Here is a 27,086-nt window from a genome sequence, read left to right on the forward strand (position 1 = left end):
TTTTCCTTGCTCTCGCATCCTCCGCCACCTCAGCGCCGGGCAAGAGGACGAGGTGAGCGCGGAGTGCGCTGCGCGCGAAGCGGGAGTCGCTCCGCAGAAGCCATTCGCCTCTTTCCCAAGAAGCCCGTCGGTGCCAAAAGTTATCCTCGCGGCCGTCTCGAGTAATGGCCGAGAGCCGGGACCCTGCTAGCGAGCAGCTGAAGCGCTGGCAAGAACTGCGGGGCTGTCAGGTACAGAAGAAAGCCCCCCCCCCTAAAAACCCATTGGCACGTTCCACGCAGCGCGCGCGCTAAGTACAGTATTTGGTCTGCATTCAGTGAGCTAAGCAGCTGCCTTAGGACGCAGTTAGGCGGGCGCGACCACCATCTGAGAGGCGGCGGGGGTGGGGTTGGATGGTAAGGACCATAGGAGTGGTGCTTCCCTAGACTCACAGTGGAGAGTTAACAATCCACTGTCGATCTCGGGTGCTGTTAACGGGAAAGAAGGAACGAAGTGGCCAGTGCTCTTTGGGGTGGGCGGGCCCAAGTGCCCACGAGGGCCAGGTGAGCCCGTTGGGGAGACCTAATAGCTGTAGAAGGGAATAGGGCTTGGGTGTCCTTAATAGCTAGGCAGCAGAGGTGAGCATAGTCTTTTGGGAAGATACGCTGCAAATAGGTTGTTTAAACGTGGGCGAAATGCAATAAAAAATGTTCAAAGCCAGGAATTTGTTGGCATCAACTTTAGGCTGCAATCTTGGAAGCCCCATTGAAAAAGATGGAATGTGCTTCTGAGTAGATATGTTCAGTATTATCCCCCCACCCCTTAAATTTATCACCCACTTTTCCTCTGTCATGAATGCAAAGCAAGATACTTAGTTCCCGGCTGGTCCTGAGTTCCTGAGTGGTCAGCCAGTCACTAACTTCACACAGACCTGCTTAACTTCAGCTAAGGGACTTCATGACCCTTTGGACCAAACCCTGGGGGGCGTTTGATGCTCTAAGCTGGCTCCTTGGTGCCAGGGGAGGACTTTGGTAATATGGTGACCTGAGCGAGGACAAAATTTGGTGCTTCCCCCCCCCCCAAAAAAAAATAGTTCTAATTTTCACAATAAGTACTTTGGTACAATTGGTTCTAATGATTGAATACCACTTTCTGAGTTGTGCCTTGTGCTGTGCCAAGACCTGCTTAATCTTGTTTTTAAGTTGTATTCATTCAATTTGTTTTTATTATTGCTTGTTAGCCACCCTGAGCCCGGCCTTGGCTGGGGAGGGCGGGGTATAAATAAAAATTATTATTATTATTATTATTATTGAAGTGCCTCGCCTCTGTGCCTTATGCCACCAACCACAACACCCTAAATCTGGCGCTGTTGCTGCACATCAGCATGTGCAAATGTTAAATGTTGGGGTTGTGTGTTTCAGACTATTCTTGTTGCCTATTTTTAAGGTGCTGTAACGAAGCCAAACAGCATTTAAAGATGGGCTTACCTTTGTGTGAGTGATGCTACTTGTGTTCTAAATTGAAATGTATGTTGCACATCCTTCTTAAAAAGGCACCTATTCTCTAGTGGTAGCCTTTGAAGAATCTCTTCCTGGTTTGTGGAAGGCTCGTATCTGACCTGTTGTGACACTATTTGAATTCTACTTCAGCAACTTATTTCATTTTGCAGGGGGAAGTCTTTCAGAAATGGACCCTGGAAATAGCTGTGCATACCCTTGTTGTTTACTGATACAGTTCCATACATTGGCATTGTAACTGAAAGTTTAGCCAGTTTATTTGCTATAAGAGAGAAGCTTCAATGTATTATTCTTTAGTTTGTTGATAAACCTAATAAAATACATGAAAACAGACCACAAAATAAAAACCAAGTACATTAGCTATTAGTTTCTAGTGCCCAAGTGAATCTTTATGCATTGGTAAATGTAGCAAATTTTAATACAGTTTGAATGATTCTACTGAAATAATTATAACCACTACGGTAGCCGAAATACAGTAAAGAATGTGCTATATTGCTGTTTGCACTCACTTGTATAACAGCAGAACCTCTGTGATAGATGTTTTTATCATATACAGTGGTGCCTCGCAAGACGAAATTAATTCGTTCCGCAAGTTTTTTCTTCTTGCGAGTTTTTCGTCTTGCGAAGCACGGTTTCCCATAGGAATGCATTGAAAATCAATTAATGCGTTCCTATGGAAACCGCTTGCCAGGCTGGCGGTGCGGAGAAGGGCTTTTCTCCCCACCGCAAGCCTTCAGGACAGGTACGGGAACAGAGGGGAAGGGGCGCAGCACTTCTCCTCTGTTCCCGGGGCTTGCGGTGGGAGGAGGGTTTTTCCTCCCCACTGCCAACATTCAGAACAGCATTCTGAATGTTGGCGGTGGGAAGGAAAACCCTCCTCCCACCGCAAGTCTTCAGGACAGCCATCCGAAGGCTGGCGCGGGGAGAAGGTCTTTCCGCCCCACCGCCAGCCTTCGGAGAAGCCTTCCGAAGGCTGGCGCGGGGAGAAGGTCTTTCCGCCCCACCGCCAGCCTTCGGAGGAGCCTTCCGAAGGCTGGCGCGGGGAGAAGGTCTCTCCGCCCCACCGCCAGCCTTCGGAGGAGCCTTCCGAAGGCTGGCGCGGGGAGAAGGTCTTTCCGCCCCACCGCCAGCCTTCGGAGGAGCCTTCCGAAGGCTGGCGCGGGGAGAAGGTCTCTCCGCCCCACCGCCAGCCTTCGGAGGAGGTCTGAGGACAGTGGGGAAGACACGCTGCGCTTCCCCGCTGTCCCGGAGATTTCCCTATGGGCTTTCGTCTTGCGAAGCAAGCCCATAGGGAAATTCGTTTTGCGAAGCGCCTCCAAAACGGAAAACCCTTTCGTCTAGCGGGTTTTCTGTCTTGCGAGGCATTCGTCTTGCGGGGCACCACTGTACCTCCTAGACTTTAATGCAAATAAAGTGCAGGAAGTATATGATTAAAGCATAGTTACTGCAGAAGTACTGATTTTATGCAAGTTAAGATTATCCCACTGCCTGAGGAGGGGGTGAAAATATTTAGTTTACTACTATGAACTAAGGAATATTTAATATGTCAGTTTACAGATTTAATAGAGCATAGAGTAATTTAATAGAGCATTTATTTAAGGAATTTATATCCAGCCTTTCAAAAAGTTCTCATGATAGCTTACAAAATTTTCTAATTACAATAACAGAATTTTAAAATATGGATAATTTCATGACAATTATACTTGTTGACCAGAGGGGTATATAAGCATATGAGAAAATGTGTCTTCCCAGAAGAATCCACTTCTCAGTTACACCTGTCAATTACAGAAGTCCATACCTTGCTCTTTGAGAAACATTGGCATATAGGACCAGGGCTTTTAAATTTTACTTTTGAAAGGGAGACAAAGGCAGGGATTCTTATTTTCTGAAAAGCTTTTGATCAGCATGTGCTGGTTTATTGATTTTATCATTTTTAATTGAATATTCCCCAATTTTACTTCTCTAATAAAAAAGGAATGTAAATGAGATGGTAGTTATTTTAAGACTACAGGTGATAAGAGTTTTATAAAGGCTGCATAATGCTGAAAGTCTAAAAAGATCGAATCCACATTTGCAGACCCTTAGTCACCATGACTGAATGCAAATACATATTCCTTAAGCTATTTTGGGTATGAGGAGCAGCTTTATGTCAACCATCATCTACTGCTATTTGTATTTCACATCTGACTTACTGTATAATATGCTATGCATGTATACATGGGTGTTCAAAATTAAGTTCCATCAAATTCAGTGGGACTTACTTGCAGATAAGCTTGTGTATTATTTCAGGCTGCAATCCTACATACCTCTATCAGGGAGTTAGTCCTACTGAAGTGAAAGTTCTGAGTAGCCAAGCAAAGACGTTCACTGTTAATTTTAAAATTCCAGAGATTTTGGAATATACATTTTAGATTATATTTACAGACTGAATATATGTTGTACTATTTGCAAAATTGGGATGGTTGTATGAAGGTAAATACTGATGCATATGGTTTTTTTACATCATTAAAAAAATTAATTTTAAAAACAAGTTTTTTTAAAAAAATCATTAAAATGACATTTTACAAGCAAATGTGTTTAAGTCTTGACATCTGTGATGGGATGATGAGCTGCTTGTGCGTAAAATCCTAGTCCCTCAGAGTTTGGTTAAGTCCGCAAACCTCTGTCTGTAACGGAGCCCCTTAAGCATGGCTCCGTCAGTCGCTGGCAGATTCCGACAGTGGTTGCTTACGGAATCTCTTCCAACATAAAAGCTCCTTAACGGAAACGCGTCTTCTGGACTCTCGGCGTGACAGTTTCCGGCGAGGAGTGGGTGTCCCTATAGGAGGTCCTGAAACCTCCCCACTGTTTTCGCTGGAAGTGTCTCTGAGCCATCCCTCCTGCTCACTTTCCCCCGGAGCTCCTCCTCTCCCCCTGCTGGTTCCCTCTTCAGCTGCTGAGTCTCTCCCAACCTCTGTGAGCCCTTCCACCTCCTGTCCTTCCGATGGCAGTTCCCTGACAACATCCAAATCTTTTAAAACTGAATTCATGACTGTCAAAGGGATTGGATTAAAGCATACCCCAATTAAAGCAAATTAAAGCTTTGATTGAGTTATGGGAGAAATGACTTCTGAGGTCAAGTATTTTCATTATGTCACTATTTTGTAATTTTGTGACAAATTGTGAATATTTGTTACCACTGACCTCCTAACATGAACACTTATTTTCTTCTAATGAAAGAGACTAGTGATTGTTTCTGGAAAGTCTGAGCACTTTGGCCAAGCTCTTAAGAGCTATCTAGGCTTATCCAAAAGGCTTGCACTAGCCCAACGGCGTTTTGACTTTGCATTGAACAAATGACTTCATATCCCTTGGGCTCATTGAACTAGTTTCATGGCCCTTTTGTTTACTTGAAGACTGCTAGCCAATTTTGATTGGTATCTTTGCATGTGTATGGAATGAACAAGCAGATTAAAATTATGTAGTGCAAAGGGTGTATATGCCATAACAAGATTTTTGGAACATGCTCCTTAGTTGTAAAGCTGGGTTCTCTTTGTTGTAGTAAGGAAATAATATGTGCATTCAAATGGAAAGCTTGATTTAAATTAGTTAGCTAAACTTTATCTTGTATTTAAATCACTAAATTGAATCACACTGATTTAAATTGGCCCACTGTGGTCTGAATACTTCTTTACAAGGTGACTGCAAACTCATATTGTGATGGAAAACCATAGAATTTGGTTGAGATTCATTGCAATGCAAATGAGAAAACAGACTACAGCTACACCATTGCTGAAGTGATAAAATCGGAGCCTGAAGTTTGGAGATGGAGTGGTTCCTCTCTGTCACCATGTTCTTAATAGCACCTGTGAAAGTACAGGTAACATAAATTGTTATGGATAGACAAAGGAAGGGGTGGAGAGAGATGAAAGATGCAGTTCATTTGTGTGCCATCCTAAAGGCATTTTGCAACCCTCTGTACTGTATTGGACACAATCGCATCGATTCATACAAACAAAGAGACAGGATATCATTTACCATTGTGTAAGCAGAATTCCCCTTTTCCTCTGCAACCCCCTGCTGCATAATCTGCTCTGAGGGTCCCCCAACCCTCTGGAGCAAATGTGGGGGTTCATGGGGGCCACAGGGTGAGGAAAGGGAAATCCTGTTGCACCAGTGGAAATCTGGTCTGCTTTTAGATGAGACCACTGGATATAATCCATATTATTAACCTTCTGCAATAGTATTGCTGTTAATGGATATAGCAGGGCATGCTATAAGAAGAACCTGCCAGATCAGATCAGTGGCCCATCTGGTTCAGTATCCTGTTGCGTGGCGAGGCCCTGGACCCCTAGCTCCTCCGAAATAAATACAGCAACACAAGTATATTGGGTTAATGGGATAAATAAAGCCACAACTTTATTGGTTACAGATGTGAGCGGTTTGGCTTGGGCAGTTGGGTGAAGCAAGACTATCTTGATTCCTGTCTGACTGCAGGAAGTCTCTTAAGGGTCAACCACCGGAAGGGGGAGCCCTATGGAGTACATCAGTAGAGCACCCCCAGGGTCACTGTTGGGGTCGTGGCATGGCCCTAGCCCATGTCCAAGCTTCGGACAGGAACCACACCCCCAGATCCCTTTAACAGGATACCCTTAATGTGGAGGGGCAGGTGGAGGAACAACCTCCTCTCCCATAAGGCGGCTTACCCAATGCCTAACCTTACAAAGTTGTGACGAATGCTACTAGGTAGGCGAAAACCAAATGGCTAGTGCCAATTATGCCAAGTGGAAAAAGTCCTACCCAGCCCCAACAATCAGGCGACGACGTAAGTCATAGCAAGGCCGTAGTCGATCCACGCAAGAAACAAGGGTGGGCGGGCTGGGAGATCCCCAAAAATGAAGGAAAAGAAGTAGGCTGCTTCCCTGGCCACGCCGCAATTTAAACAGGCATAGCCAAACCCATTGGTTGGCTGGGGGCATGACACAGCCAGGGATACTGATGACGTGGGCGCCGTTCCTCCGCCCACTCCACGGTTGCTGCGAGGACCCAGATTCCCACCCACAAAGCAGCCAGCTCACAATGCATCCTTTGCAATAAAAGAAACCTCTCCGTGAAATAAGTTAAAATATGGTAAAAAGAACCTCAAAATGCCAAACAGCTAAAGTTTGTGTTGCTATAACCATGCCTGGCTATCCACTGTTTCCTGAAACCATTAGCAAGTTTAAATCTGCGGAGCTCTTTGCTGGCCTTGCATATCTCAGACATTTTTATTAGATTATGTTGGAAAGTCTAAATAATTTTTTCAACTCCAGCACATGGAAAACATGCTTATATACATTTTGAGATGCATTTCATCCTTCTGAATACCTGTTTCCCCAAATAAATTGTGGGAAATTGATGCATTTCAAGAGGTGTGAAGATGCAAAGCATAGCTGTCATTTGACTCAGTGATAATTATTTTAATTTTCAAAGTGTGTTTTGCAAGTCAAATGCCTCTCTACCAACTTTGCCACAGCTAATTTAGAACTCATGTATGAACTGATTACGAGTCTCTGTACAACAAGCAATATTGCCTTTCTAAATCTTGTGACATGTTTAAGTGGTTTTCTTTTAAATATCCAACACCCAGGGGCTTAATATGGTTTATTACAAAACGCCTTTGAAATGACAGTGGTCATAATGATATGGTGATGATAAATTCACATAAACTGTCTTTTTAATCTCAGGCAAATAGTCTTCATTGCCAGGAACTCTTCAACAACCGCTTACAGTAACTTCCCTGTTTAGGGAAGCTTTTAATATTTGATAAATTATTGTATTTTAATAATTTGCTGGAAGCCACCCAGAGTGGCTGGGGAAACCCGGTCATGGGTGGGGTATAAACAGTAAATAATAATAATAATTGAGGAATGATACTGTACCATTAAGAGTATCTCTAATGACCATTCTGTTCCTGTTGAGTCCTTCATTTCCATGCTGGTGGGAATACATGTCAACTTTCAGGGTTGATTTCCTACTGTTTTTTGTTTTTTTGCATGCATATTAGTATTTTTCGGTGGCCATCTTGAAAGGTAACTCCTTGCAGATTCATCTCCTGCCCCCCTTTGCTTTGTTTCCCCCATTCCTTTTTGTCTTAGCTCTGTTTTGTTTATTTTAAAACATTTTTGTACTGCTTCTAGTGGGAAAAATCAGCCTCATATAATCAACATGCCTAATTCTAATTAATACACAAAGAGGTTAAGACCATAAAGTAAGCTAACCTGCCACATCACTCCCCCTCACTTTGGGACGAAGGGTTACCAAACCCTTTGATCTCTTACTTCCACTACATGATCCCTGCTAGTAAGGAAGTCTAAGCTACCACATGACTTAAGCAAGCAATCTTTGTACAAATTGCTTAGAAGCTCTCACCATTTTGGAATCTAAATTATACTTCCTGTCTTTTTTTGCTGCAGTATGGGAAAGTATTTGAGTAGTTTATAACTTACCATTTTTAACTTACCAAACATGTGGTTTCTTTCTATGCTATGGGAAGTGGGAAACTTTGGAAGCAACTTAGAAGGGGATATTTTAAAAGTCAACCTATATTTCCTATATTTCCTATATAGGATATTTTAAAAGTCAACCTATATTTCCACCCTTTGCTTTGCTGCATGTTTTGTGATTTTAAGTCTCTCACCAAATAGCACTTGCCCCAAACCTGGATCTAGGCATCCAGGGAATTCTCCTTTTATTTTACTGTATCTGGTTCCCCCACCCCCAGCCAAATTAAACCAATACTTCTCTATATTAATTTCTGTATCAATTTCAAAAGTGAGTCACAAATGAAAAAAGCAAGAAAGAAACCCCCATGGCACAAACTATTCCAGGCACCTTGTCTGCATCTTCATGTCTTTTGCTATTACAGTCTTTCTTCCGTCCACCTCCTCCACTTGGAAACCTTAGTAAGTGACACAAAGAAATCTGCTAAAGGTATCCACAATTCTTTGGTGGCGGTGGTTGTCACTGTTGACATCCAACTGTCTCAGGAGGAAATGGAGGAGTGCACCTTTGGGGGTAAAGTCAAACCATTGGTGAGTTTCTTGGTCATGTACACAGAATGAAAGGAGGCAGGCTCGCTAAGAATCTCTACGAGAAGCTGGCTTCAGGCACTAGGCATGCTGGCAGACCAACTCTGTGTTATGAAGATGTCTGCAAATGTGACATGATGACTGGCAACATTAACCCCGCTGTGTGGTCTAAACCACTGAGTCTCTTGGGCTTGCCGATCAGAAGGTCGGTGGTTCAAATCCCTGCAACAGGGTGGGCTCCTGTTTGCTCGGTCCCAGCTTCTGCCAACCTAGCAGTTCGAAAGCACGCCCAAAAGTGCAAGTAGATAAATAGGTACCACTCCAGCGGGAAGGTAAACAGCATTTCCGTGCACTGCTCTGCTGTTGGTGTTCTGTTGCACTAGAAGCGGCTTAGTCATGCTGGCCACATGACCCGGAAAAACTGTCTGTGGTGCAGACAAACGCCAGCTCCCTCGGCCTGTAAAGCAAGATGAGTGCCGCAACCCCAGAGTCGTCTGTGACTGGACTTAACTGTCAAGGGTCCTTTACCTTTTTTTATGGGAATCCCTTGCATACGATCACAGTGCCTGGAGACAGTCAGGTTGGGTATCCACAGCAGTGACCAGAGGAGGAATGACTGCTGGGAACTGCGCAGAGAGAAGAAACACCACGGTGTACCTGTAGCAGAAAAACTTGATGCCTTCATTTGCCCCATCTGCAATAAAACATGTCTCTCCCGTACTGTCAAAAAGCGAGTTACCAGATGGTGCAGAACAGGAACCAGGTCACATCTACTGTGTACCTAAGTAGCTGTTTGTGTCTCTTGGCTACTAGAATCTGGATGATCTGCAAATATTTTCATGACAATAGAATAATAGTCCAGATTATTAGCTTTTTTTAAAGGAACAGAAACCCCAATTTCTGATTGCAGCTCATGCAGCAAATGTATTTGTGTGCATAAATATAAACTGCTCTTTTTCTGAAATTTGAGCCATGTTCTTGCAAAGCTTTAATTTAATGCTAACAAATAAGATGTCTGTTACTTAAGTGCAAAAGGGTTATCTACGCTTAATCGTAAGTGGGTTGTCCATAGAACATTACTAATGTATTTTCCTTTTCAAAGTTTACTGATCTGCTTCTGTCTACCATATATATGATGCACACTTCACTCCTGGGAAGAAATGTACAGCACAGTTCTATGCCATTCACACAGGATTTCATTGAACATGATCCATATAGCTCTTTGATTAAAGCAATATATGTGGGGTTTTCTCAAAACATGTATACTGTGAAAGAGATCAGAATAAGAACCCACACTTCCCAATGACCCTCAGTGAGCTTCCTGACTGACTGGCAATTTGAAACCAAGTTCAGCCCTCCAGGCACTTTTAAGGTATGCTGCATAAAACTGCACAGAAGCACAGAATGCTGCTTGCCTTGTTTTATGTGACCTCAGCCTTAGCCCTGTTTTAAGTAAGAAATACATGATTTCACACACCCAGTTTTTATGGTATGACTGCACTTGTCACTCAAGACAGTTTGACCAAAATATGTTGCTCCATCATTCCATTTGGGAATTGACTGACACTCCTGTCAGCTGTAGCCTGTCCATAGTAACTGCTTTGACCAAGTTTCTGTGAAGATGGCACTTCGTCTGTGGTTCTTGTTGACCAGACAGAACTAGACAGAGTTTCTGTGAATGTTCAGGTAGGAGAGGAACTGTGGGGAGTAGGTCCCTAGACTTGGGCTGGGCATCATCTTCATTGCCTCCTACCTAATCCCATATAAGATTAGCACTCTGAGGAGTTTCACTGTGAAGCATCTCATAGTGACAGGTGTTGTCTTGCGCTGGGAAAAGGAGACACCTGAGCTGAGTTTGGATTCTTTTTTCTTCTCTGGGAAAGTCTCTCACAGCAACAAGTGCATATGATGGAGCTCATAGAGCCAAATTAGATTATAGTAGCTGTTTCAGAGGAGCGATAAGTATCTGGATTGCAGCAAGTAGGAGAGGGAGTTTCATGCCAATAGGAAATTTCCTTCTAATGCAAATGGCAGTTGGGTGTCTAGACCCTGCAACCACCCCCTCGTTGAAGAATAAAAACACACAAGGACACAGATATTAAGTTAATGTTACTGGGCAAATTTTGGCCACAACTTTATTGATTACAGAATGTGAACTGTAATTGGCTTAGACATTGAATGGACCTGACTATATCTGACTCCTGCCCGCTGCGCAGGCAGTCCGGTAAGGGTAAACCACCAGAAGGGGGAGCCCTGTCGATGCTGACCAATTCAAGCTCCCCTGGGGGTTTCCGACAGGGTCGTGTCATGGCCCTAGCCCCGCTCCGGGCTTTGGACAAGATCCACACCTCCGGATTCCTTTAATGGAACACTCTTAAGCTTGGAGGGGCAGGTGATGGCCACACCTCCCCTCCTCCATCATAAGGTCAAACAATGCCTAACCACCACAGGAGCCTAAAGGCTCGCCGCCAAATACCTTCACACCTGTAACCAATGCCTCACACCCTCTGCAATATCGGCTAACCAGATATCATTTCCCCCAATCGGAAAGGTGTATGCCATCATCACAAAATAGGGCCATCTTGCTGTAAACTATGGTGGGGTGCTCTCTTAACTTTCCCTTGTGATAGAAAATAAAATATTCATTAAAAGTTTCTTCGTGTTTTACAATCACCCCATACCAAGGACAGTGCGTGCTATTATGTTTGCCTGTCTTCCCCCACTGCCCCACCTCCATTCTCATCTTCAAATATCTAGCAATAAAACAAGAATTCTTTCTTTTCCTCTTTATTACTTTTGTAAATTAATGTGTGCAGTTATTATATAGAACAGAAAGTTTATTGGCAGAGAGACTTAAATCTGTTGAGTTCATTTGTTGTCCGTGATCAAGAATCTAGGTGTAGTCCTTAATGCATGATTAAAGCAGACATAGAAGATGCAATATCCTTTTAAATCATCTGTAAAGGAGCGAAGGCACCTTTTATCCTCTGAATGGGTGGTGCCAGGGTGATATAACTCCCCTGTGTAGTTATTCCAGAAGACTCACGTGCTCAAGCGGGTGGAGCTGTGTGTGCTGTAGGAGACACTTAAAAATTAATGTAAGATTACTTTTGCTAATTTAATCTGCAGAGGTTGATATTAGACATCTGAATTTCAGGATTGTGTGTTATGGCTTGTTATCTTCCTTGTGTCTGGCTTCCAGTTATGTTGACTACCATTCAAAAGCTCTGTTGGTCTCTCTGCTAGCTATGAATAACCTGCAACTATGAATGTTACTGTAGACATAACCTGCAGTTTTCTACAGTGAAATTTGGCCTGCATCCTTATTTCCATTACTTAGTTTTAGCTCAGTAGATAGTTGTTTATTAAACAAATTGAATATTGGTTTGTATGTAGCTGTAGCTTGGTTGGCTGAGTTGTGCCCCCAAAGCAACTCACAGCAAATATTCAAAGCACCAAAATACAGAGCTTTGGAAATACAAGTATGCAAAACATAGAACGTGTCAGTAAATTCAAAACTGACAAAAATCAGTGATTTGGCAAATGGAAAAAAATCAGTGTCACCAAAAAACCCCTCACCAAACTAAGTACATAAATACAAAGCAAAATAAGAAATAACCAACAGCAAAGTTTCTGTTCTGTTCCGGCTGTACTCCAAGTAGCCAGAAGGAGAGCGGTAGATAGCAAACAGCTAGCTCCCACATCATTCTTCCCAAAGGCAGATGTTGGTAGGGCAATGTTGGTAAGCCTCTGGGAAGTACCAAATGTTGATGCAGGTATTGCTACACTTATGGTGCCTTAGAAGCCATATTTGGGCATTTTATTTGTTTTCAGTGTTCTTTTAAAAAAAAGTGTTTATTGAACTCATATTTACAATAAAGGCAAGCTCTGATTTGCATGGGGGGGGGGTTGTGTTTCTGGCCTTTGCGTGCAGCAGTGGAGTGTGCATAAGCCCCGCCTCATTACACCCGCCCTCCCATTCTGCCCCCCCCCCTTGCCCTCTTCTGTGTCCTAAACAATTCACATGTCACCAGTCGGATATCAATTGAAAGCATGCAAAATGGTTGCTGCCTGTATTAAACAACCCAACATATACAAGTCTTATATTACACAAACAGAATTTGCTATGGAAATATATTATATAAAAAGATACATTTAGCCTTTAGTAATAGACCATGTGTAATATCCATGACATAGGCGGGAAATTCAATTACTTTTCATGCCTCAGGCTTTAAATTATTAACTTTTCGTAAGTTGCTGGAAAACCAAGCAGTCTATTCTATTAAGCTTATTTTGAAAGCTTAAAGGTAAAGCATAAACACAATTAAGTACTTAATTACTATGCGCTTCAAAATTTGGTGACATTCAAGTTTGGAGGTGCAGCAGGATGTTAATTATTCAACTATTTCTGCCTCAACATTAATTTAATAATGAGAACTCTTTGAAATGGTTTTCCATTCTTCACATTTCTATTGGTTCTATTGCTTTTTTAACATCTAGATTCTTATTACATGAAAACCTAACCTCTCCTAATAATTCCTATTATAAAATGATTGAATTTAATGCTGGAAGTAATTTTCCCTGTAGTGTAAGAAAGCATATTACATCATATGTCTGTCAAATTAACCTATAAGCACATTCACTAAACGACAAAAAAAGTAAAAAACCGAGTGTACTTTTCCTTGTTCTAGTCTTGATGTTTTTTCCCTTTTGTAATTAGAAACCAGATAACGTGACCACAGGAGCCGGTATCCCAGTGGCAGACAGTTTAAATCTCTTGACCGTGGGTCCACGAGGCCCTCTTTTGGTTCAGGATGTGGTTTTCACAGATATGGTGGCAAACTTTGACCGAGAGAGGATTCCCGACAGAGTTGTACATGCCAAAGGAGCAGGTTAGTGTTAGAAGTTGCTTGTTGTTTTAAAATGAAAAGATGGAGAATTGAATATTGTGAAGTGGCTTTGTGTACAGAGCGAACAAGAAAGCAAAGAAGTTCCCAGAATGTGTTTCACTCAGTTTTGTAGTGCTGGACTTATGTTGTTATACCAAGAATGTGACTCCTGCCGTGGGCCTCAGACAAGCTGTGCATGGGCCTGATTCAGACACAATCCTCAGCCAAATCATGGCCCAGCACCCAGCAGAGTAGCAAAAGCAGGAGTAGTGAAACGACCGTATTCTCCCATCTCTCTTTGGTGTACCAGCACACTGCATGTTCACCTTTAAACTATAGTTAAGCTGAACTATGATTTAAAGTGGTGAGCAAACCAAGGCATTGTGTGAGAGAGTAAAAAAGAAGAGTTGCTTCTGCAAGCATCTATACATAAATTGTCCTTTTCCTTCATCTGGGGGAGAAAATAGGCCAAAACATTAGCAACGATACACCCAAGAAAAGCAGAGATCTTCCACCAACTGTCTTGGTCTGTGTATCAATACTTGGCAACTGATAGTTGTTCAAATTTTGCCTGCATCTGATTGATCTCTACAGTTATCTCCTGAATAGTTTCCCCTTATTAAAAATTAGTTCTCTGTTAATTATGAATCCAACAAAAAGTTGTTCAAATTTTGCCTGCATCTGATTGATCTCTACAGTTATCTCCTGAATAGTTTCCCCTTATTAAAAATTAGTTCTCTGTTAATTATGAATCCAACAAAAAATTTGGCCAGTTGTCCTTTATTTCCAGCCTGGAATCAGATATTTTTACTGAAGTACGTGGTGTTTAGACTGCTTGTTTTTGCTTATCTTCAGTTTTTAATAAAAAGCAACCATTTTAAACATTTTAGGAGCTTTTGGCTATTTTGAAGTGACTCATGACATCACCAAGTATTGCAAAGCAAAGGTATTTGAGCATATTGGCAAAAGAACTCCAATCGCTATGCGATTCTCTACTGTTGGTAAGTCTTTAAAAAACACCTCTTTGTGTGTCCATTTTATTTGTGTCATGTGTACACATGCATTCATTAAATGGGTACTTAGAGGAGCTAATTTTGTTAGACTTTCTTCGTGTATTATTTTGGAGCTATTGGCTATTTAATAATAATAATAATAATAATAATAATAATAATAATAATAATAATAATAATAATAATAATTTATTTATACCCCACCCATCTGGCTGGGTTTCCCCAGCCACTCTGGGCGGCTTCCAAATGAATATTAAAATACTGTGATACATCAAACATTAAAAGCTTCCCTAAAAAGGGCTGCCTTCAGATGTCTTCTAAAAGTCTGGTAGTTGTTCTCTTTGACATCTGGTGGGAGGGCGTTCCACAGGGAGGGCGCCACTACCGAGAAGGCCCTCTGCCTGGTTCCCTGTAACTTGGCTTCTCGCAGTGAGGGAACCGCCAGAAGGCCCTCGGTGCTGGACCTCAGTCTCCAGGTAGAACGATGGGGGTGGAGACGCTCCTTCAGGTATACTGGACCGAGGCCGTTTAGGGACTCATTGCCAGCTCTCAGCAAACCAAACTAGGAAATGATTGTGCAATGAACTCTTCCCATTCCGTTCTTCTTAAAAACTAGAAATGGCAACATATAGGTACAATCATCAGCGTAATCCTTTGAATTGGTGCTTTATGAATGCGTCAGCCATCAGCCATAGCAACATAAACATTGCAATATACACAGAACAAAATAAAAAGTTGATTATATAAAACACATTTTAGGGTCCTGAGTCAGCAGTCAAATGGTGGACCTTATTCTGATTGCCCCAGCTAAAAACTTTGCAACCTTTGTTGCCATCTGCTCCTCTTGATCTGCCAGGATCCAGATCATGCCTGCTGCTTTATAACATTCATTAGGTGAAGGCTAGGAGGGCAGTTTATACATGTGATGGCCATGGTATGTGCAGTTCATGCTTTTCATAGCTGCAATCTCGAAGCAGCTATGTGAGCCCTTTGCATGACTGGCTTTTAACTTAAATGTTTCGTACTAAATTCCCAGTATTAGAATGGATGCCAATCTCCAGGGTTGAAGGAAAACTGTGTGCAGTTCTCAGTGTGTTCACGTTTATAAACCTTCCTTTTCTAGCGGGAGAATCAGGGTCAGCCGATACAGTCCGTGACCCTCGAGGCTTTGCAATGAAGTTCTATACAGAAGATGGTAACTGGGACCTTGTGGGGAACAACACCCCCATCTTCTTTGTCAGAGATGCGATGCTGGTAGGTCAACTCATGACATGTTTATTTGAGTACCCAAAATAAGTTAACGGGTGGTGAACAAAATACAGTACCTGAATCTGTTTCGTCTGTGGGGCTTATTTTTAAAAATCAAATTACTGTTCCTGTGCCCAGAGGAATCATCTGCTAACATAAAGTACCTTTCTGTTAGCTTCTGAATGGTCATAATTATTGTTTTTGTCCAGATATGTATTCTGTGTAATTTGAGCATTGAGGTTGCCTTTCAGTGTTTCATTTCACTTCAGATTTTTTAATTAAGGTGAGCACATTCAAGTGATGCCCTGAAAAATGAGCTGCTTGCTCAAATGTTTGCAAGCAATATGGATTGCAATATGAATTGCCTGAGAGGGATCGTTGACTCAGGCAGGCTTTCCTGGAGAGCAAGTTCCAAAGAGCATTCTTAAAAATGAGAAACCTTTATCTCTGAGCACATTCACCTTTGAAAATCGTTGGGTGCTTGTGGACTGAAATGGGAGGTGTTCCCTTCTATACACTGGGTTAGGACCATTTAAATCTTTAAAGATTAATGCCAGCACTTCAAATTGTGTCAAGAAAAGCAATGGAAGCCATACAGTTGCTTTAGTGCTGGTGTAATTTTCTCCTCCACTCATTTTGTTAATTAAAGTGACGGTTGCATTTTCACTAGTTGAAGTCTTCTCATAAAAGTCTTCAAAGCCAGGCTGCTGGGTGTTGCAACATACATTTTGGAGCAGCTGTAACCAGTATATTGACCAAACCTACCTGAGAATCCAGAAAGCATGATGGACTCAACACAGCTCCCCAAATTACAAACCTGTTCCTTCAAGAGGGGCAGGGAGGGCATAAGTTCCATTGTTCATTGATCCTCTCCCTATGAACATCTCTGTCTTTCAGAGTTTCAGTTTTTTGTTTTTGTGAACAAATGCAGTTTCTCATGAGTTTTGTCTAACAAAATAGGAATAAGCAGGAGGATATAATATTGCAGTTTTCAGGATCTCCTGATGATTGTCCCAAACAGTCACTGCTCTCTTATGTTTCTTTGATTATTTTTAAGATTTATGGTTCTATCATTGCTCAGAGTAAGTTCAGATATATTGAACTTGCTTTACAGATAAAAGTCAACTTAGAATAAGGGATGTACACAATAATGTATTTTTCATTTGTATTTTGATTGTATTAGTTCATGTCCTTTATCCACACCCAAAAGAGAAATCCACAAACTCACCTGAAAGACCCAAACATGGCATGGGACTTCTGGAGTCTTCGCCCTGAGTCTCTGCACCAGGTAAGATTTACTCTTTCTAACCTGTTTTTTCTTTGCCTTGCAGACTGAGTCACCTTTGTTTCCTCCGTATATCCTGTGTGCACCTTGGGACATAATTTTCAGGTTCTCTCAGATGGATTATGTGGAAACGAGATATTGCACTATTGATGTAGGGCAAAGGCTTCAGTAGTGAGGGCAGAATATTATGCTGAAAATTAATTATGGCTGGAGCATTCTTCAGTGCAGAGAAGTCCATGGTCTGCTATACAAAAGTGTACTTGGTTTTAGTTATGTGAGCTTTCATTGAGGATAGCCGAGGTAGATTTGTTAGTTTCTTGGTTGTGTCACCCTCCCTGTGGAACACCTTCCTTCAGATGTCAAGGACCTAAAGAATTACACAACTTTTAGAAAACATCTGAAGGCAGCCCTGTATCGGGAGGCTTTTAATGTTTTATGTTTTTTTATTATGTTTTTAGATATGCTGTAAGCCGCCCAGAGTGGCTGGGAAAACCTAGCCAGATGGGCGAGGTATAAATAATCAAATTATTATTGTTGTTGTTGTTGTTGTTATTAATATTATTATTATTTGTTGCTTTATTTTTAGGTGTCGTTCCTGTTCAGTGATCGTGGCATTCCAGATGGATTTCGTCACATGCATGGCTTCGGATCTAATACTTTTAAGCTGGTAAATGCTGGAGGAAATGCCGTATACTGCAAATTTCATTTTAAGGTAATAATTTCAGTTTTCCTGTTCAGCACTTGTTAATAACCATTTCCTACTTCTAAATCAGTATTACTGGAATATTAACACATTGTTGTTTACTTTACATGATTTTGAAAATGTAGTATTGTAAGATTTTCATATGATGCTACAGTTTCTACACACAAACTGGTCTCCTTAATAATTTTAGTATTTTTTCTTTCATTGTTACTAGTATGCAATTCTTAAGCAAAAAAAAATTGTAATGAAAAATTCTTAGTGATGTTATTTTGATTTTTACAGACTGATCAAGGAATCAAAAACCTTACTGTTGAAGAAGCAGCAAGACTGGCCTCTGAAGATCCTGACTATGCCCTGCGTGATCTTTACAACGCTATTGCTAATGCAAACTATCCTTCATGGAGTTTCTATATCCAGGTGATGACATTTGAACAAGCTGAGGCATTTCCATTCAATCCTTTTGATGTAACTAAGGTAAGTGTAATTCCTTTATCCTACATATTAAATATAAGGAATACAAGTTCTGCATTTCTATGGAAATATTTACCTGGAAACTATCTGTAATAAATTGTAATCTTGCATTTTATAGGTTTGGCCTCACAAAGACTATCCTCTTATCCCAGTGGGGAAGGTTGTCTTAAACAGAAACCCTGTCAATTATTTTGCTGAGGTGGAACAAATTGCCTTTGCTCCAAGCAACATGCCTCCAGGAATTGAACCCAGCCCTGATAAAATGTTACAGGTAATGAGTATAGTATTTTTATATTTATTTCATAGACAAAAGCTTTACAGAAATCAATTTGCGTTATGTCCACAACACACCCTGATCCACCAAGCCTGTAACTCTATCAACAAAAGAAATCAGATTTGTCTAGCATGATTTGTTTTCAGGAAAACTGTGCTGGGTCTTAGTAATCACAGCACCCTTTTTAAAGTGCTCATAGACCAGCTATTTAATTATCTGTTCTAGAACCTTTCTTTGTCTTCTCCACAAAGCTCATTATGAACTTTAGCCATCCTGACCTTCATCCTTGTTGGCTACTTGTGTATAGTCCACCTTTGTGATTTCCCCTTTCTTCCATTTCTTATACATGCCCTTAACTCCCAGCTCACCTTTAGTAGGTTTCTTTAGCACCGCCTCAGTTTCCTGTGCAAAAATGAAGCTATTATCCCCAGTGCCAGGTGCTCCCCTGTCATCTGTAATATTGTCCCCTCCCTCCCTTCAGGATTTAGTTTAAAACTCTCCTGTTCAGGTTCACGAAACTAAATCCCACATTTTAGAGCTGTGTGTATCACTGGTGTTTCATAACATAAATAAATATTCAGCATAATATTCTAATAATCTAGTTCTAAGAATACTGCATTATTGTCAGTAGTTGTTTTTTCCTTCTCTAGGGTAGAATAACTATGTTAATGTACTGCCAGTTCAAATGTGTACTGCCTGGAAACATGCAAAATATACAAGATCTTATTTTTTCAAATATAAGGCAGTCCTAGAAAAAACACATGATTCTCTTGTGGCCTCATGTGATTGTGTTGTGGGAAGTTTGCTTATTAGCGAATATACAGTAACTTCTGTAGTAAGCTATTTTAAATCAAAATTAAGAATGTAACTCCACAATGGCTTTCAATAGTCTTGGAGACTACAGTCCCAAAGCAGCTCATAAATTCTTTAAGAAGGTAGTTCTAATCGCACCTGGGGAGAGCCATCAGATTTATAAACTTGATAATTACCTAGTTTTCACTATGGGAAACAGAATGCTGGACTGAGACCTTTTGTCTTCTCTTGCATGTTCTTATCACCCTGGCAAGAAACAATTCCTCCTTCTATTGGCATTAGGAGCAAGGAACAGCTTAAAATGAATGGATACTGCCACCACTGAAACCATATATAACTATTATTTATTATTGTTGCTTTAACAGAATGTTTTTATTAAGAGTTTCTGTGGGGACTCGCAGCAAATAATTTGTACAGATATAAATTGCCCAAAACACTCACACATCAAACAGCACATAAGGATTTTACATAAAAAATATAGTTGGCATGTGTTATGAAATAGGTAAGACAGAGCTCCATCCTAAAGTTCTGTCTTTTGGGTTGTATCTTCCTGAAGATTCAGCTTTATGCTGGCTGGAGGGGAAATGATCTCTTCTTGTCCACTTCCATTCCACAGCCATTCTCTCAAATGGATTGGCACTCGGGAACTAACATTTACAGCCTCTTAGAACATAAAGTACATCAACAAACAAGGAACTTAAAGAACTAGGAAAATTCATAACTCACTTTAAAATGTTTAGGGAAACCTCACTGCTCTTAATGGCTTAGGACGTTACTGAATGGAGACGAAAGCTATCATCCAAACTGAGGTTCTGAGCTAAGGTAAAGGTAAAGAGACCCCTGACCGTCAGGTCCAGTCGTGACCAACTCTGGAGTTGTGGCGCTCATCTCACGTTATTGGCCGAGGGAGCCAGCGTACAGCTTCCGGGTCATGTGGCCAGCATGACTAAGCCGCTTCTGGTGAACCAGAGGAGCACACGGAAATGCTGTTTACCTTCCCGCTGGAGTGGTACCTATTTATCTACTTGTACTTTGACATGCTTTCAAACTGCTAGGTTGGCAGGAGCAGGGACCGAGCAACGGGCACTCACCCCATCGCGGGGATTCGAACCACCGACCTTCTGATCGGCAAGCCCTAGGCTCTGTCATTTAACCCACAGTGCCACCCGCGTCCCATAGGTTCTGAGCTAGTTGCCCATAAAAGTAACAGCTGTATGCCTCACCTCTCCCACTGGGTATGTGCAGCTTTGTCTGAGTGATGTACATCAGTGGGTTATACATGCACAGCAGGAGGAATGGAGCATCATAGAGCATCAGAGGACCTTGAACCTTTTCTCTTTGATGTATTCTAGGGTCGTCTTTTCTCATATCCAGATACTCACAGATATCGCCTGGGACCCAACTTCCTTCAAATTCCTGTAAACTGTCCATACCGTACTCGGATTGCCAACTACCAGAGAGATGGACGCATGTGCGTTTCTGATAACCAAGGTAATTCCAAAAGGTGTCTTCTGGATGTAATCTGCAATATCATGTACAAGGATTTTTCTTCCTCTGCGTTTGTAACATGGTCTGGATATGTGATCTAATATTCCTTCAGGTTAGATGCTTAACTGAAATCCATCACAACTTCTGCTCATGTAGTAGGACTTTAATTTACTCTGCTCCTTCCTATAGCCCCCCCCCCCCGCCCCCAAAAATCTGTTAAGGAGAATCCCCCAACACCTTCAGAACAGATTCGGGGGATGTGCTGTGGTCAGTAGAGCAGAGGAAGGGGAAGTCCTGTTGTGTGAACAGAAGTCTGTTAAAGTTTGTGCCCTGACACAATGGAATATTGCCCTCTGTGGACTTTTACTTTTCTTTTGAAGCATATACCTACTGGTGGGAAAAATGTAATAAAATTATATTTAAAGTCATGTCAAGGTGACGGTACTGCTTCAAATATCTTCTGTAAATTAAGCTTTGGTGCTCAACCAAGAGCTTATAATAGGCAGGTAGCTTATCTTTCTTGAATGTTCTACTAGATTCCATTCAGAGTATTCTGTTTATCAGTAAGGACATGCAAACAAGAGTAGTATTTAAGAAATTAAGTAACTGGGAAACAATATCCTGGTCAGTTTTCACTTGGACATCAGGATCACATAGGAATTGGAGAGTAAGTGAGTTGAGAGACTCCAGTTGACCTTTTATCTGAAAAGAGCTATTGCTGTACACTGACCTTTTTTTGCAAATGTTGATAGCTAGGTATGTGGGACTCCTAAAACACGCATACAAACATATATATTTTTCTAGGTGGTGCTCCAAATTATTACCCCAACAGTTATACTGGCCCCGAAGACCAGCCCAGTGTGAAGGAGAGCAACATGTTTGTTTCCGGTGATGTACAACGCTTCAATAGTGCAGATGAGGACAATGTGTCTCAAGTAAGCAGAGTCAAAATGGAAGATTACCTTATTTTGGACATGAGTTGAATATACAAGCTGAATTCATTTTAATGAAATGAATTGACTTGCTGGAGTCCAACACCTGCAAAATGCCTGCTTTGAAACGGGTTGAAGGTTATTTGTGATATAGTTCCATCTTGTAGAAACTTAGCTGTAGCTTCCCTATGCCATTACTGCATTACCCTTTTGTTACCCTATCAAGTTGTAGAGTTTCATACATACACACACACACACACACACACACACACAATAGATCAATGAAAGCTCTTTTCTAGGCCTGTATGCAATCCTAGACCTACTCTAGGGAGACCCACTGAAATCAGTGAACATGACTAAATCATTTTTATTAATTTCAATGGGTCTCCTCTGAGCAAAACTTTACTGGATACAACTCATGGTAACCTGTGCCTAACAGCAGGCAGAAGCTCTCCAACAGAGCACTCCTAACTACAGTAGGGTGCTGTAAGTTACCCCTATTCCGACTCTGTCCAGGGGCCTCTGGGAGGAGCTGTGCAGGCTAAGGCCACAGGTAAGTTTCTGCCAGAGTTTTGAGAATTGGGTCCAAGGTCAAATGGCTGACCTAAGCAAGGTTTGGAATAGGTGCAAGTATGTCCTTGTCCTGTCTTGGCCCTGGAATATCCCCTCCGTGACCAGGGCCATCTTACCCATAGGGGTGCGGGGCACCCGAGCACCAGGCCCTCAGGGGCGCCAGGCCAAGAATCCGGGGCCCAAGAGTTGAGTCCAGGGAAGAGCCCACCCATTGGTTGGAGCACCACGGTGGCCTCTTCTGCTGTGGCAGGCTCTGTGCCACAAGTTCGGGGGCGACCAAGCCAGCGAGATGCTGAGGCGGCCGGCTGGCTTCGTCCTCCTGCGCACCCGGGACTGGGCAACCTGGGGGGGGGTGCCGGGTGGATTTTTGCACCCTGGTGCCGCATATGCTTAAGACAGCGCTGGCTGCCACTGCCTCCTCTGCCGCTTTTTTGAATTAGGCCCGTGTAAATTACTTTGGCTTAAATTCAACCAGCTGAGCCAAGGTGAGCATCTTATGCCAGCATATGTCGGGCTTCAACAGGATGAAAGGTTTATGCTAATATAGGCCTGATTGAGCACCAGCTCAGCCAGGAAAGCCCAAGATCTGCCAAAAGCAACCTTTCTCACCCTGGTGGTGGCTTTGGATTGTGCTGTAAATTGAAAACCTGAGACTTATCTCAGGAATAAGGCTGGTGGGCATCCCTTCTGTTTCCTGTGTTGGTGGCGGAGTTTAAAGTCGGTAGTGAGACTTTCTCTTAGCTCAGTTTTAATGTTATTTTAGAAAACTTCTGAATAATTATTCAGCACAAGATGCTCCCATAACGAGAGACAATTTTATTTTCATTTAAAGGTACGCATATTCTATACCAAAGTGCTGAATGAGGAAGAGCGCGAGAGGCTTTGTGAAAACATTGCTAGTCACCTTAAAGATGCTCAGCTTTTTATTCAGAAGAGGGCTGTAAGTGAAACTGCTACTTCTATCTGATGATATCTGAACTATCTTTCTAATGTACATCCTACAATAATTTTAGAAGATAGAGTTCTATATAAACATATTGTAAAATGCATAAAAATATAATGTAAGACAGAGAAAATGTTTAAGCTTGTAAAGTTATCCAGCTTTCTAATTACTGAAAGTGCTGAAATACTATTTAAAATAGGATAAATAATAGCAGAATAGCTAGCACAGTACTTCTAGCTATGGAAAGACAGCCTCCCTGCTTGCTTTTTCAAGTAAGACCTGGATATATTTAGGACTGTTTTGGTCCATGCTGTAGCACAGAAAGTGCATGAACAAAGCTACGAACAAAGCAAAAATTACATTTCAACTTTGGAGGGAAGATTTGTAATACTATGGTCACAGGAGGTAATTTGGAAGCTCTTTCATTCAAACCCAGTAAGTAGTTTCAAATCTCCATGTCACTAGCAGATGGCATAGTTTACATATAATTTGAGAAGGTAAATTTAAGAAATTCAAGTGTTGGTGCTGACCTTTAAAGCCCTAAATGGCCGCAGACCAGTATGCCCGAAGGAGCGTCTCCACCCCCATCATTCAGCCCGGACACTGAGGTCCAGCGCTGAGGGCTTTCTGGCGGTTCCCTCACTGCGAGAAGCAAAGTTACAGGGAACCAGGCAGAGGGCCTTCTCAGTTGTGGCGCCCTGTGGAACACCCTCCCACCAGATGTCAACGAAATAAACAATGATCCGACTTTTAGAAGACATCTGAAGGCAGCCCTGTTTAGGGTTGTTTTTAACGTTTGATGTTTTATTGTGTTTTTAATATTCTGTTGGGAGCTTCCCAGAGTGGCTGGGGAAACCCAGCGAGATGGGTGGGGTATAAATAATAAATTATTATTATAACATCATAGAAGAGGCTGCTGGATCAGGCTCATGGTCCGTCTAGTCCAGCATCCTGTACTCACAGTAGCCAATCTGATGCCTGTGGGAGCACCCCAGCAGGATAGGTGCACAACAGCACTCTGCCCACCTACAGTTCCCAGCAAGTGGAATTCAGAGACTTACTGTCTCTGACCATGGAGGTGAAACGTGGGAAGAGAAGGGGCTTTGGATGAAAACTTAATGCAGGCTTATATTTGCTCTTCAACTTCTCTTTGCCAATCTAGGTGAAAAACTTTGCTGATGTTCATCCTGATTATGGTGCCCGCATCCAAGCCCACCTGGACAGGTACAATGCTAAAGGCAGTAAAAAGGTATGGGGGCATCTTCAGTTTACTTGGTGTTGAGTGGCTAAGGCATTAAGAAGTAACTTGCAGTAGACCAAATGTTTACAGTAAGTTTCAGTGGCTTGGTTTTGGAAATGTAAAACTGCAAAAAGAACTCCACTCACACAGAATGGCCCCACTGGAGGAAGAGGTCATTTTTATTGATTCTTCCTTCCCCGTGTAGTCCCCTTAACTCCTCTGTTTTTTTATGCGTAAATTCATGAACATAACCAGGCTTAATTTGGTTGTTGTTTTTTCACAAGCAAACATAGCAATCTTGTAATGAGAGTAAAAAAACCAAACTCTGTTTTTATCAAGTTTTAAAGTGATGTACATTTGTTATGATGGTTACTTTATTATACCTCAAAATAACCAGAGTGTTTCCCCCTCTAATTAAAATGGCAGTTCTGAACTTACTAATCATGATAGAAAACAAATATTGGGCATAGGTGTGAGAATATCAAAGCTTTAAATAAGGGGTAAATCTGGATTTGGTCTGGGAGGCATTTCCACTTGATTTAGTGTACCCTCCTTCCACTGCCCTTCCCCACAGCAACTAGACTTTGGGTGGGGGGAACCACCTCCTCTCCTCCCAAAGTGGAACTGGACAGTATTATCAGTGGGAAATGTTATGCCAGAGTTGTACATGTGTATCCTGGTGGGGATGCCATGTTGTGGTATTATTTCATATAAAAGTTATAAAGCGATGTAATGTTTTTATGAAGTCATCAGATTCCTATTCACCTTTCGAAGCTTTCAGATACTTAGTGAGCTTTTTTTGTCTCCGCAGGGATGAGTTCAGGTTTTCCAGCTTCTTCCATGTTTGGGCAATCACCTTCCATGCTGTTACAAGGAGGAAACTATTCCATTATTCTAATCTTTTGGATCATCATGGGAAACTGACAATAAAGTGAGCTGTGGTGAACACTGAACCGTTTGATGTCAGATGAGACTTATTTCTGTATGAACCTCAGTCCAAAAACATGACACTTTGGTGTGTGCTTTTCCAATCCTGCCACATTCTCTCCAACACAGCAGGGAAGAAGGTGCTGGGTAGATGTGATGGCATTGTTGTGGAGCCAGCAGCAAAGCAGCTTAGAGGTGTTGTCTCTGATTTTTGTCTTTACAGATAACAAAGGTTTTTGGCTCACATTACAACAGTCCCCCTGTTCCATTTGAATCCACAGATCAGATTCCCAAAATTTGTTTGAGAGTTGAAATTTTCTGTCTTAATATCACAAATAATTTTATAAAGAATAGACAGTATCCTCTTTGAGTTTGAGGTTGAATTGAGCACTAAGTTTTCAACCGGGGTTTGTGCTCTGATGGATAAGGAAAGGACACCAATTGGTGGCAAAATGGACCACTTGGTGTATATAAAACCAATATATCCTGCCTGCCTGGTAATTTAGTAGCCAGCTCATCGGCCTTTATAGGTAAATTATCATCACATAGATCTCTAACTCTTGCCATGTATCCTTGCTGATCCTTGCCATGCTGCTCCCTGTCTTGATTTTGAAACTGAGTGGAAAATGAAAGGAATCAAAGGTGAGACTGGGGGTTTAGGGATCTAGGAGCACCACACCTGGAGACCTGCAGGTGTAAATGGATTGGAAATTTGAGTGCAAAAGTGATTTACAATGGACTAAGAAGGGTACGGCTAAGAGTCACTTGGGTTTTTTGTATGAAGGCATAAGCAATCCTTAGGGTTGTGTATAATTTTTACAATATTATGTAGGTGGGCAGTTTCATAGTATCCCTGATGGTGTTGTAAAGGAAGCCCTTTTTTCGCAGAGGGCCAATATAAAACCAAGAACCGAATCTCAAACCAGGTCATTTGCCCTGGTGGACAAAAGTCACAATTAACTTCTTTAAACACTCAAATGAAACTGACAAAAATTCTCAGTGCCACCATTTTCACAGCTGATACCCAGTTCCTCTACGGCATATGGGTTGCGGCTGAAGCTTAGAGTTTGTTTTTAAGTTCTTTGAAATGGAGATTAAAATTTAATCATTGAAGCGAAGTCCAGAATTTGCTCCCCATTGTACTGGAAATCTTTCTGAATATTGTCTGTTCACCCTGGCCACCACTCTACTACTGAGGTACAAGTTCATTGCCAAAGTTTGCATTAGCTAATATGGTAAATTTTGTTGTTTAGTCATTTAGTCGTGTCTGACTCTTTGTGACCCCATGGACCAGAGCACGCCAATGAACTTTGTCAAATGCTTTGAGGGTTAGACTGCGATTGTCCTAAGATTGCTCATGGCTGCTTAAGGGCAAGAGGAAAAGGAGCTTGCCTAGTGTTTAAAGCAAGTGATCATAGGATATGAGAGTATGGGATAAAAAGATGGGATGTGTTTCAAGCACCCTTACAGCAGAATGAAGACAGAATATGTTAGACTGGGACAGCTGTATGTGTGGTGGTTAAGAACAGGTTTTGTGGCAAACCGATGTGAAAATGCCTTAAAAAACAACCACACACCTTACTTTCAAAAGTACATTTTATAAGCCTTGTGATCTGTTTTTGGCTTTCACTGAACATTATGAAACAATTGAATGTCATTTCCTGTGGTTTGCTATACAGGAATACAGAGTTTGGCTGCAAAAGCAGAGTCATCTGCTTAAAGAGTAGGGAAGGGCAGAAAAGGCT

The 27,086-nt window shown here is 41.8% G+C and overlaps 1 protein-coding gene and 1 long non-coding RNA gene across 3 annotated transcripts in view; one reads left to right on the top strand and one right to left on the bottom strand.

The window, feature by feature from the left end:
* LOC308571840 overlaps positions 1–125 on the bottom strand; it is a 91,414-nt gene extending 91,289 nt beyond the window's left edge. The window contains exon 1 of the long non-coding RNA XR_014001598.1: positions 1–125. This is a non-coding gene — a long non-coding RNA (uncharacterized lncRNA).
* On the top strand, positions 28–25,367 carry LOC308570467 (catalase-like). 2 transcript variants are annotated; one of them, XM_081165318.1, is made up of 13 exons: positions 28–230; positions 13,266–13,437; positions 14,325–14,435; positions 15,568–15,698; positions 16,876–16,980; positions 17,564–17,689; positions 17,963–18,154; positions 18,270–18,422; positions 20,591–20,729; positions 21,531–21,661; positions 23,064–23,171; positions 24,337–24,423; positions 25,226–25,367. In XM_081165318.1, the coding sequence occupies exons 1-13, from the start codon at positions 165–167 to the stop codon at positions 25,229–25,231; spliced, it is 1,527 nt and encodes a 508-aa protein (XP_081021444.1). In that variant the 5' UTR covers positions 28–164; the 3' UTR covers positions 25,232–25,367. The 2 variants fall into 2 exon arrangements, with proteins under 2 accessions (XP_081021444.1, XP_081021445.1); XM_081165319.1 differs by lacking the exon at positions 28–230 and adding an exon at positions 5,287–5,355.
* Positions 25,368–27,086: the final 1,719 nt, after the last annotated feature.

The sequence above is a fragment of the Podarcis bocagei genome (genome assembly GCF_964188305.1).
Source record: "Podarcis bocagei genome assembly, chromosome: 1".
Classification (NCBI taxonomy): domain Eukaryota; kingdom Metazoa; phylum Chordata; class Lepidosauria; order Squamata; family Lacertidae; genus Podarcis; species Podarcis bocagei.